Source organism: Athene noctua, chromosome 15, assembly GCF_965140245.1.
Source record: "Athene noctua chromosome 15, bAthNoc1.hap1.1, whole genome shotgun sequence".
Classification (NCBI taxonomy): Eukaryota; Metazoa; Chordata; class Aves; order Strigiformes; family Strigidae; genus Athene; species Athene noctua.
Genome location: NC_134051.1, coordinates 8,066,732 through 8,080,117, shown reverse-complemented (window position 1 = coordinate 8,080,117; position 13,386 = coordinate 8,066,732). Strand labels below are relative to the sequence as shown.

The 13,386-nt window shown below is 39.7% G+C and overlaps 1 protein-coding gene across 2 annotated transcripts in view; it reads right to left on the bottom strand.

Annotated features, from left to right (window-relative positions):
* Positions 1-4,131: 4,131 nt before the first annotated feature.
* GNA12 (G protein subunit alpha 12) overlaps positions 4,132-13,386 on the bottom strand; it is a 44,269-nt gene continuing 35,014 nt past the window's right edge. The window contains exons 3-4 of one of the 2 annotated variants that reach the window (XM_074918755.1): positions 12,441-12,491; positions 4,132-11,416 (exon numbers count right to left, since the gene is read on the bottom strand). In XM_074918755.1, the coding sequence (XP_074774856.1) occupies positions 10,847-11,416; positions 12,441-12,491 (621 nt within the window). In that variant the 3' untranslated portion in view covers positions 4,132-10,846. The remainder of the gene's footprint in view (positions 11,417-12,440; positions 12,492-13,386) is intronic. The other variant, XM_074918756.1, reaches the window with a different exon arrangement.

Genomic DNA, 13,386 nt, shown 5'->3' with positions numbered 1-13,386 from the left:
TTGCCTTAACAAATTTACTATTTTAAGCAAGGGATTACTTTTTGTTCAGCCTTGTTTGCTCTTACTTGATTCTGTACTGAATCATTAGGCTGAACTTCAGAAACTTTCCAGAAAGAGGCCATAAATTCAGGATGACAATATTGCCTAAGGCAAAGAGGCAGCTTTCTATCATAACAAAGTGCCAAGACAAAAGAGAAAAAGGGTGGCACAGAAACAGATTGAACTGCTGGCAGAAGTCACAGATGGGAAACTCCCTATGCAACACTTGGCTTATAGATTCATGTTAGCTCTGTTGTGAAAGCATGAATTTTTGCTGAAGAGCTGTTGCTTACCAATAACAGGTATTTTTGACACCATCACTGACAGAAACACCATTTACCAGCTCAGCTTGTGCAGAAGTGCTCCAGGTAAAAAGTAGATGAGCATGGCAACTCAGCGCTTCACCCACTCACACGGGCAGCTCAGCAGGGGCCACAGGCAAGATGTAGCTTTGCAGTGAAAGGCAGGAAGAGGCTGAATACACTTTTAAGTCCTTTGGCAGCTGGAGGAGAGACAGTCTGTGCAATACTACACTGCAGGTTTTTGTTCATGCAGAAATTCCCATGGAGGGGGCTACTCCTCACACCAACAAATGTTTTCAGCGCTGCTGCTGTACATGACAGCACAGAGCAACATTTTGTTCCCAGGGTGTGCCAGTAGTACTTCGCACTCACAGTCTACACCAGTGTGAGTAAGAACTGGATGCAACCTGGTCATAGAGGGATAAAATGACCGGCCAAGGTTTCACTGAAAAATCAAGGTTATAACCAGGACTAAAGCACAAAGGTGCAATTCCTCCTTTTCTTTGTGGGTACCAGAGTTGTAGGGGGGCAGAAAACAGCTGAAAATTAGAAGCAAAACAAATTGAAGGTAAGCCCCTAAATATGATGACCTGCATTTTAAGCAGCAGGCTTCTGGGGAGCTACTTCTACTTGGAAGAGTGTGGGAACAGCAGCATAGCTTGTAGCTAATAAGCTGCTGAGTGAGCTGTGGAACAGAAATACAGATGAGATACTTCAGAGTCATTTTAGAAGGTCAAGCTGCGGATCAACCATTAGCAAGAAGTATAAGGGTACTCTATATATAAAGCACATCCACAAGTTACTTGCAACTCAGCAGCCAAGCTCGGAGTTGGTTACAAATGGTCTGGGAACAGTGTCCCTGTGTAGCAGGCAGTGGGCAGGAGAACCTGGGTGTGAACTGTGCAGCACTTCAGCCCCACTTTGGTGAGCCTTCTGCAGGAAGACAGGCAGCGTAAGGAACGGGGCAGGCAGATGGAAAAGGAGGCAAGTCCCAAAGGGCAGCAGCACCAGCAGCCTGCCACAGAGCTCCCCTGGGCACGGCTTCGGGGCTCTGGCTGGCAGCCTCCCTCTCTGCCTCATGACCTGTGGGTGCTTGTTAGGACAGAGAGATGATCTAGAAATGCACTCTGCTCATGACCTGTCTCCAGGAGATACCCAGAACCAGGTAACTCCTTCTGAAGGTGCTGTGATCTTTCATGCCCCAGACCACACCGTCCTCTAGCTACCTAGAGCATCCTCCATGATCAAAGTAACCCCAGTCATAACCTCTCTGCCCCAAGCTCAAGGATACTTGTTTTGAAACAACTTTTAAAGTCTATAATCCTGAACAGAGCAGAAAACAGTCTTTTAATAGCTTTACGAACTCATAAAGACAAACATCTTCTCCCAAAAATAAACAGACAGAACATTCCGCTCCTACACTTAAAACAAGGTTTCTGTAATTGAAAGGAGTGGGGGCACAATATAACCGTCCATGGAAAATTAAAAAAACAACAAAAACACCCCCCCCCCCCCCCAAATCCCCAGATTCTTTGCTAGTTAGAGGTGAAATTGCCTACAACAGCTTGCAATGGTGGGAGAGCAGAAACCTGCATCTTCCATAGACATTAGCAGTATCCAGCACTTTCTGATATAAGTGGATGTGAGCACCCCCCCTCCTCTAAAAATGGTATTTTTAACTGAAGTCTGTTTCTGTGGTGCAAAATAGAAGCTTGAAAGAAAAGCTACTTTTTGTAAAAATCCCTGAACACTCTTTCTAATAACTCTTCCTCAACATCATGCAGCTTCCCAAGATGTCAGTCAGTTTTGGTGAGAGTAGCAAAAGTTCGATAATTTTTGTTAGTAACTGAATAAAACTTCCTCCCAGGCCTATACAGCATAATAAAATAACAGACTGGTGCTAGAAACCACAAGGATTTAACTTCTCTCCTGAAAGAGCTGTAATGAATACTTAAATATTACTATAAGCACCCCAGACCTTACACCTTGTACACTTCAGCAAAAATACAAGCTATATAGCCCTGCCTACTTTGCATTTTAGAGAAGCTTCTCCCTGCGGAAATAGCCATGCTTTCCCTTTTATCTTCAGAGTGTTGGATTGTTGAAAATGCAGAAGAGATACTCTAGTCTGATCTGGGGAAGAGAATTCAAAGTTAATCCATCGAGTTTCGGCTCCTCCTGAGGTACAAGCATCCACTGACACTGAACAGACAAACCTACCTGCAAAACTGACTGCTTCAGCCTCTGTTCTTATGGGGCAACATCTGTGCAGCCGAATTATGAAAGGCACATCTTTGCTGTATGAAATGAGATAGTTTAAGATACAGAAATATTGCCAAGTATGGAAAAATGGTGTCACTAAGATACCCTGTTCCAAATAAAAAAATTAAATTCCACTGAAACTGGTGCAGTTTAAGCACCTGCTCACAACTGCTGAGCTCAGGCAGGCACTCCAGTGACAATGCATTTCTTATTAAAGCTTTGGAGATTCAGCAATTCAAAACTCCGTTAGGTACAAACCAAACAAACCCCAACCAGCTTCAGAGCAGGCAAAAGCAACAACTTAAAACAATCCCCTGCCCTCCTGCTTGGTCAAGGGTCTCAACAGCCTGGCACTGCCCCTGTTACAACACCAATGTGTTCCAGCAGATACTGCCAGACAGCTCCTTCTTGCTCCACCAAGAAATGTGTTAAACTTTTTCTATGCACTATCTCGTAGGGCTGTAATTCACAGGAATATTTTGGCCCAGAAAAGGGCTAATTTGCCTTCACAACCTGACCAAAGAGATCACTTGAAGCTGTTGCTGGGAGCTTTTCAGATTAGTAAGTATGTGATCACACCTGGAAGCCTCCTGTTAACACATACTGAATTTGCAATTCATCTGCCCTCATTTTCAGAGATGCTGAACACTAGCAATACACACTGCTACCCAAAAGTGCTCAGCACCTCCAAGGAAAAAAAGTCAACCACTCCCAAAAGCTTGATGTAGCTGAGGACCTAACATTTCCAGTGATTAGTAAAAAGGACAAAGGACACTCTATGAATTGTCTCAGATTGTGTACCTGCCAATGTAATTGATTAGGCATTAATAGTTAACACAAGAAACAATTAAGACTTGTGACTTAACTCTGCCAGATGTGACCTTTTGAAGTACAAGTGAGGAAAGGTTAACGACATTCCTAAGAACTGGAGCTGGAGTTCTGGCAGAATTAGTTGCTGCCAGGATGGCAATGCCACAAGACAGGGGCGACTCTCCAAATGTCAATGGCTCTGCACTGCCATACAAGATACCATGACATGTAAATGAGTCCAGCAGCGGGGACTGGCACTGGAAAGGAAGCAAGTATAGCTTCCACAGCTATTATCAGATGCTACACAGCAGAAGAGGAATCTCCAACAGGTGTTGCCAACCCAACAGGCTTAATTACCTTCTCTTGCTGAGCTTAAAATACATAAGCACAAACTCTAGCCGTGTCTCCCCTTCATCTTCCCATCAGTTCTAATGCCTAAGTCAGCTACTGAAATGCTACAGATGAATGAGTTGGAATTTTTATACAGGTTTTATCAGCCTTCAGTTCCTGGACACACTTGGAAAGGATTGATTCAGACCAGAACTGGAGAGGTGGGAGATACATTAAGATTACAGAACAAGATTTTATTGCATGACAGCTGTAGTTTCATGGAGTCCATGCTGTAATTTATTCAAAAAGCAGCTCTCTTGCAGAAAATTTTATGAATAAAGCAAAAGATGTCACTCCAGACGCTGTTGAAAGAGAAAAACCCATGAAGAACAGTATAACAAGTCAAGTTTTAATAGATTTATAAAATTCATATATACAAAACAGTAAACTAAGTCACCAAAGCTATAAAATACACTTTTTACACATCACAATATAATTTTATCTAGTACACAGTTTTCATAAATTGAAACTATTACAGCAAGTAGCTGCTTCTATCATGGATGCTGTTTTGGTGCTAGAAAGACACTTATGTGAGCAGTCTGGAACTGTGCTTTTACTTTATGCATTTTTCACCTTCTTTTAGTTTGCCACTGTTTTTAAAGTACGTCCTTATGAATTGTTAGAAAATTAAGGCTAAACTCAGGCCTTTCTTGCCCAATGCAGTGAATTAGTTAAAGAAAAGAATGATATTGCATAGTATGTGTGTTACAATGCATAGGCACCAGAGAGCAAGTAAATTGCAGAATAAAAGATAACATTAATTGGCTTCCTAGCTACATGATTGTGTCACGAGATAACTTTGTGTTTTGTCAGTTTTTCATATATATTGATTCCATAAACAAGACAACTCATCACAAGAGCAATAAATACTAGCCATTTTGTTAAGTGGAGTCTCACTTTTTAACGTGCATCAATTCAAGCTCATTACACATTCCAGGTAGCAAAACCTGTTCACTGTAAAAACGTTCATTATCCTAAAGAGAGTTAATGGCTTCAATGCAAGTGGGAGTCTGAATGCATGTTTCCAAACCTAAGTCCACCAACCACGCTTTCCAAGTCTCATGAGCCACTCAAGTATCATTTCTCTTCCACATCCCCCTTCTCCCTGCTATCTTCTCTCAGCTTTTGTGCCCAACCACCTGCACACAAGCTCAGCACAAGAGATTGATGGGAAGTATTAGCTGAGAAGCAGTGCTAGTCAAAATCTCTTACTTCCCTCATAAGATGCTCTCTCAGGTCCTACTTATCCAAAGTTTTGCTCTCCATCAGTTGTAGTTTTTATTCAAATAATGGAAACAGCCTCTTAACCTAGCCATTCCCCCGGAATACTACTCATGCTCTGGTATCCTGAAGAAAGTTTAAGTAGCTGTTAGAAAGGAGTAAGACGCACTGTCTGGCCAGAGATCTGTATACTGTATTTTAACAGAAATTTGAGTTTTAGCACCCAGTTCTGAACAGATGAAGAGATTTACAAAGGAAGGGTGTGCAGCTGCAGCAGTGCTGGCCTTGCCAGCCTGCTGCTGCTAATTCACAGGCAATAGTTGTCTGGAGTCACTCAAAGCTTTTGGGGTCAATGCAGATGGCATTTCACTTCAATACAGTCAGTCTTCAAGCACCATCAGCTTTTGGGATCTGTTTAGAAAATAGTTCCCCTCTCTTGCTCCCTTCCAACATACTTTGTCTTTTTTAGCAGAATGCCTACCTTGGAAGTCAGTGTTGCTCTTTTTTTAAATCCGACTGATCATTTTCACATCGGACAGAAGATGACCTTTGGACATATGCCAAGAGCTAAGCTGTGATACAGTTCACCAAGCCAGAACCACTCAGCACTGACAATCTAGTACCTCCATACTCCCCACCTAATAAGAAAACAAGCATATCAACACATAGACAAACTTCAACACTGCCTTCCAAATGCCATTTGAAAGATAAAAACATCAAGAGTCGAGCTCAACTGCCCAACCACCAAGATGAGCAAAGCGACAGCATCACCTGGTTATCAGAGCAGCAGTTTCAGCTCCAAATATCCTGGTTTTACTCATTTCCACCTATGTAAAAAAAGATTAGTGTTAAAACAAAGTGCCCACTTCACAGCACAAAGCAGAGATCACCCCAGCTAATTACAAAACAGGTAATATTAAAAAGCACTAGGTCTTGTATTGTCTTGCCAATTACTTCCTCACTAGGCTACAGTCCTCATCTAGAGGTGTGTGGAGTCAATACTAATTCAGGCCAGGCCTGGCCTAGACCATGCCAGTCTTCCCGATCCATAATGGATGCTCCTTAGAAATCTGTTAAAAAGTCATTTACAAAAGTAGGCACAGATGTTTTATAGCTGCTACTGAAACACCCTGCCCACCACTTTGTGTTACAGGATTAATAGAGTGTACTGAGGTAAAGAGTTGGCAGTGCTATATTAAAACCCCTGACTACACCATGTGATTTTATACTAAAAAAATGATATAGAAGAGAGGCTACTACTAAACTTACAGGAATCAATATAGTTCTCATCATGAGAGACTGGTGTATCATGGAGATAAGAGTGTTTGGTTACATGACAAGCTGCACTGTATGGAGGTGTTATTGCATATCGTGTTTGTGTCTCAAGCTGGCATGAATCAAATTGTCTATCAACCCAGTAAGTTCTCCTCAAAATTCAATGACACAAGTCAGGTGTCAAAACCCACTATTTGAAAATCAGAGGGGCCTTTAACAGAAATCCTGTAGTTTCATGCAGCAGATTTTTTTTCCCAGAACTAAAGAGGTATATACATAGAAGAGACTCCAAAACATAAAGTTAATACCCACAAAGACAACCACCTAAAGGCAAAGGGCTTGCTTTCTAAAATGATATGCTGTGGAAGGTAGCTGTCTGTTGCTAAAGAAAGCTGCTGGTTTCTTCAGTGGTTCCACACCAATTCTTTTAACTTCTCTAATTCTACAATTCTTTGCAGATTACAGTAGCCAGGACTGGTGAATACCCAAGGGGGGATGGGAACATGGAGATGGGGGGATGACACGCAGACAGAATGGGACACGTTTTCATATCAAAAACTACTTTTGCTATCCTAGTGGAATTACATTTTTATCTGCAGTGACACATAGAGATGAGCTCTTCCTACTCCATTTCACTACTTTTTTTGCCATTAGTTTCTCCACTTTGTCTGCTTGGCTGAGGTTCAGGCTTTGGGTGGCTCAGAAAGCCTGTAAACAGTCAGTCATCTTCAGGAACTTCTTCATGCTTGTAACATGCCTAGTTCTAGGTTTTACACAGCAGTATTTTAAAAAAGGAATTTATTATCAAGTTAACTAGTCAAATAATCTATGCTGCTATATTAAATAAGATCATTTCTTTGTATAAAACTGGAAGCATCTTTGAGTTGTAGTGTAAAGTTGAGTGGCCAGTAATTTCCACTCCATAAGGGATATTAATTCATTTTTAACATTAAGAGCTATTTAGTTCCTTCAAAGTGACAACTGCCTATTAAATATGTCACTTCAAGAAAACTATTCTTCCTTTTTAATTCCAATTCACCATGTCAGCTCATAATGTCATCTAAGAATTGTTCAAGAGAATGACAGCACCACCATCTGAAGGAATGGTACTGACTGACAAGCTCTATAGCTTAAAACCTGTTTTGAGGACAACAAATACAAAGGAATGTTTGATAAATGCATTTAGTTAGCTTTTCTACTTAAACTGCAAGATTACCTAAATCTCTCCTGCAAGCACATGCTGCAAACACTTCCTCTTTTAGTCCCTGCAAGAGACAAACCATTTGCAACACACCATCACTGGTCATTGACCTATGGGTGTCAGAGGAGAGACAGTAAAAGGCTGTGTGCTTGGGTTTGTTTTTTTTTTTTCTTTTGAATGTAGTTGTTCAAGGCCTTCTCATTATCATCCCGCCTGTGACCCATTTCCTGACTAGCCAAATGAACAATAAGCCTATAAAGTTAACAAAACCCAATGTTCTCTCCAGCTGTGTTTACCTGCAAAGTTCTCCAGGATGTCACTTAAAATAAAGTTTTCTATTTGTTTCTTGTGAAAGGACTAAGCAACCGACCAAGCCTGTCCTGAGATGTTTCTGAGATCTAACCTATCTAAGTCCTGCTTTAGTAATTAACTGATGTACCATGAGTTTCTGACTTTACTATACTACAAGTTCCTTTGGGAAAAAAACCCAAACCCAAACGCAAAACTCCTCAGTTCTGGCAAGAAGTGGAGTGTATTTTGCAGAGAAAGCTGACACTCAAAAAAAAAGACCTTTTTAGTCATGGACCAGATCCTTTGCAAACTTGAGAAGCCCTTCACTTTTGCAAGAAGTTTCCTGATCTTGGGTTCCTGGTGTGAACCATCACTATGAAAGTTTCACAGAACACAGAGCCTAGAGCCAAACTGATGATCTGCAACGTGCAGCATCACACTTAAGCTGACTTTATCAGTAAAAAGAAGAAAGGCAATAATGGGCCTGAGGTGATCAAACTGGTTCCCTAGAATTCTGATTTAGTGTGCAAAACTGCCATACCGTACAAAAAAAGATACGATTGAGAGCTCAATAAGAGATATCTCATGCTGTTTCTTTTCCAGGTGCAGATTAAGTTACTTAAAATAGAAGTTGCATTATTAGCTCTGAACAGAGTTTTAAATCTGTAAGGTGACTAAGGATACAAAACCATGGATGAGCATGAAGAGAAAAGCAGAACAGGAAATTCCATGCTATGACTCCGAGGTAAAACTACAGTAGATTCAGATATAAAACTGAGGTAATTCTTGAGAAAAAAAAATACAGTTGAAAAGGAATGTTTAACTCATTTGAGAAAACAAGCATAATATTAACCTATCTAGAAGTTTAGTGAAAGAATAAAGCTCAGAGCAAACCAGGAAATAAAGCCAAGTCAACCCAGAAGTCAGGTCAACCCACAACTGCTTCCTCTTTCCCAGTGTCTCGTGTGAAGTGGAAACTACTACGAAGAACTCCAAGAATACCTGAAAGCTTTGAAAACAGTCTTAGTCTTCAGCCAAATGGGCTAGCTTAGAGAAACAAACCTTATATGATGAGTAAACTTGTTTGCATTGCTCTGTGTTGAAACATTTACCTTTTCAAATGTAATAATCTTAAGAGTTTCCCCCCCATCTGAATATTAGAGTCACATAACATTTTTCCTCTTCAAGGTTAAAAATGAATAAATATTTAAAAGAGAGTTGGTCCTGGCAAAAATAAGACTTGTTACAAGGAATCTAATTCCTGTTTAAGTTTGCTCAAATTTAAGTTAGACTTTCCCATCTGCAACTTTTCAGTTGCTTCTTACCTCGATACTGTGTGCATTACATAGCACTGAAATAGCCACATCTTTTCCACTCTGAAGACTGCACAAAGAAAGCCAAGAGACTGCCACATTAGGAAACTACACAAAAATACTGATATGAACATCTGCAAGCTTCAGAGAGGAAGAAAAACTCCAGATTTTATCCAAATTAACATGAAAGGACAACGGAACAGGACTTTTTTTTTTGACCACATTTCCCATGGGATTACCAGCTGAAGTAAAACGTTGCTTGTTTTGACATGCCATTACAGGCTTAAACGGGAAAAGAACTCCAGGGAATCTGCTGGCTTTTTACAGGTACAAACAGCCCTTCAGGTTTTATTCTTGGATAAAAACTATGACAAAAATGGCACCGTAAACTATGTTTGAAAATTACCTAAAGGATAACACTACAATGTTGATATAAAAGGCAGATCTTCAGTTTGTTCATGTAGCCCACTGTAGTAGAAAAGATCAGATATGTCTGTACACAAAAAAGGCACCTGACAGTTAGTTACACAGATTAAGAGCTAGGAAATTAACAGTTCATATAATCATTATTCATAGCCTCTTGCAATTTTATGCACAAACCACTACCCAAAATGGGCCACTCCAAACTTGACTATACTCAGAATTACATGTGCATTACTATAGGCTAAAGATCCCATTAAGACACAGATTAAAGGCTAATTCTACAGCAAGGTCTTGCTGTCCAAATACATCAGTGCAGCTGTAAAACTGGGATCTCTAGGGTGTTCAGTCTTCTATCATGTCAGCTGTTGGGAACTAAACAAGCAGCTGCTGCACTACCAAAACCTTTGTTTAAGAGTTTAATCAGCATTCAAACTTTTGAATATAGATAAAGCCCTGTCATGCAAGACACTGAACCTTCACAAATGCTGCCAACTGCAGGTGTAAGAACAGTGCTGAATTCCCATGAAGTACATCTCACTCGAGCACCTACTGTGCGGATACATGGTCAGGTGCTCTAGCACAGGCTGCTTCACCAAGGAAATCAGCTTTCCTGTGATGTAATACCCTTCACACATAGTGCAAAATAAACCCTTCTCTGTATCAGCGAGGCCTTAACTTCCCATCCAATTTACTCCAAACAGGTGTCCTTATACAGTTTTAGACTTTTGCCTCAAGAGACTCATGCAAAACCTTCAGACAAGAGCTGTGCATCCACCTTGATAAGTGGATTCCAGACCCTTGGCAAAGCTGAACGTGCACACAAGATCTGGTTATAGTCCTAAGGGTTAAGAACAGAACTTCCATTAACATTCTCCAATAGAGCCGCCAATCTCATTACATTTACATTAGTTTGATCAAATCAGCATCTCCAAACTACAAAAAAAAGGCAGTTTGTATGACTAGTGTCTCTGAAGAATGAGCATATTCATTTAAAACAACATGTCTTCCATGTATGGTTTGTCAGATTTCTTTTTTTCTAAGAAGGCAGAAGGTGGTTGTGTTATTCAGCATTCCAAACTAGGTAACGAACCTACAACGGCCATGTTTCAGTAGTGTTTCTAGTCCAAATGATTCAGTAGCTAACATCAACATTTGACTCCTTCGGCCTATAGCTCCTCTGTTTGGACTGGCTAGTTTACAGCATTCCTGAGCCAAGTAATTAGCATGGGTCCTACACCACATGCAACGGCCATAAAGAAAGGATAAAAACTTTGATCTAACCCTCCGGCAAATTTTAACAGAACATCAGCTGCTCTTCTTCACTGCAACATAATATCCTTCAGATTCTCTTGAAGGATCGTGTCCTTCACAGCATGAAACACAAAGCGGATGTTTTCAGTGTCTATGGCAGTGGTGAAGTGATGGAAAAGCGGCTTACTACGGTTTCTCCTCTTTCTGTCAAAGCACTGCACCAGATAACGTTGAACATCTTCTAGCCTGTGAGGGTCACCTTTGAAGTCCGAGAAATACTTCTTAATGCTGACAGTCTTTACCTTCTCTACAAGAAGATCCATCTTGTTGAGGAATAGGATAATAGAAACATTAAAGAAAAGCTTGTTATTAACTATTGTCTCAAAGATATTCATGGACTCCACAAGTCTATTTGTGCGCCTGTCTTCCATGAGAACCTGATCATATTCACTGGAGGAGACCATAAACAAAATTGAAGTTATTCCATCAAAGCACTGGAACCACTTTTGACGCTGAGATCTCTGTCCACCTACATCCACCATCTTGAAAGGTATTTTTTTAATGATGAAATCATGCTCTACTATCCCCTTGGTGGCTTTTCTAGCCAGCAAAATATCTTGTTTGCTGGGGAAATAATTCTGTAAAAGAAAAGAGAAAAGTGTCACAAAAAGTCCTTCAAAAATGCTGGCTAATGCCAGAAAATGGGGAAAAAAAAATCATCAACAAGAGCCATGATTTTTTTAATTATTAAGTGAATACTCAACTTCGAAATAGTGAACTGTTGACCATTTATCTCAACACGTTGGTAAACAGCTACAGAAGATCTCAAGACACGGGAGAATTAAAACATACGACTAATGCAGTTGTTCACATTTTTACCCTTCAAGCATCATTTTCAGGCTGAAGTCTATTTTTTTCATTATGAAATTATTATCTACAGTGTTACTGCCATTTAGGTAGTGTTCAGTAAAGCGGATCATCTTTGAATGTCATCACTGAAAGGATTTTTTTTTAAACATAGTTTTTCACAGTTCATTACTCATACAAAGGACATCTTGCAAGCTTTAGTGGAAATACTTCTTCCAGGTTCACACTCCATGACTAGCGAATGCAGCAACATGTTCTACCACTGGTTGGGGCCCAGCCCACCACTGTAGAGAGATTTGTTTTTCAGAAGCTTATCACTGTTACTATTTAGGAAAATCATGTCTCTTTTTTCTCTTCCAAGTCACCTGACAGATGTTGTCATTACAGATTTTGAATCCTACAAGTGCTAATACTCTTTTTTTTTAATCTGGTAAGGTTTCATTCTGCTACCTTAAATAGCACCAGCCATCATATTGTCATGAAAAGTGAATGAGATCCAGAGAGTGCGTAGAAGGACTGATAAAAGAAAATACATGCATAAACACAACTTTCATAAACAATACTACTTGTCTGCCAAAAAAAAACCCCAACAAAGAAATACAGCAATTACTAAGCTTCAGTTTCATAAGGCTGGAGTTTACTATTTCTAGAGAAAGAACACTGAAGTTATTTAATGCATTATTATTAAAAAAAAAACCAAAACAAAGAAACCCCCAAAAGCACTAATCATAGCACACCCAGGGTACCATTATCAATTTGAGCTCCTCTCATTCAGAAAGGGAAAGTACGTCTTACCAGCTGACCGATCCGATCCAGGTTATCCAGGAAGTATTTCACTGATTCACCCTGTGGAAAGGGAAAGAGATGGGAACTAAGCTTGTTTCCAGAATAGCAAATCCAACTGAACTATAGCCTTTTCACTTTTCAACATGCACTGAGGTCTAACAGGGCAGTATCACAAGTGGAAGCTTGGACAACATCCTGATATGCTTCAGCAGCTGGAACAACAGAAGAACTACATAGCTTATTTCACATAAACTGCTGATAATGAAGTGGAGCTGCCATAATACAGTACTGACACAATAGGTAAACTAACATTTCTTCTAAAAGCAATTCTCTATTAGTTCTAGAAAAATCTGAATAAAGATTTAGTTCTAGAAAAGATCGGAATAAATGCTCAAATCTATCTAGTAAATCTTTACAATGAAAAGGAAGTGTTATTAAAATCAGTCCTTTGGATTAAAGAATTAGTTTTTTTCCCCTTGTATGATGAATGCAGTTAATTGACACTGAGTGGGAGTAAAAATGAAACAAGTTTATAAGAAACGGATATATTTTGTTTAAAATTCATGACAATGAACAAAAGTACATCCTAGACTGCCTGGCATATCTTTAGAAAAGTGAAAGATTTAAGTCACTCGCAATTCACGACAATTTAAGCTAGACTTGCTTGTTAAAAAAAGGAACATTCTGAAGGACCTTCTACAGATAGTTTCCCTTTTAGGATCAAGAGTTTTAATAATGGATTTGCTCATACTATACAAAATCCTTTAGCAATTACACTGAAAAGAATATAAGCAATGGTTACAAAGGAAATTTATTCTTGTGTGAAAATGTATAAGAGGTTTTGTGGGGGTTTTTTGTTTGGTTGGATTCTTTTGTGGTTTGTTCATTTGTTTTGTTTGGGGTTTTTTTGTTTTTTTTTTTTTTTAAAAAAAAACCAAGCTTGCCCATGTATCAC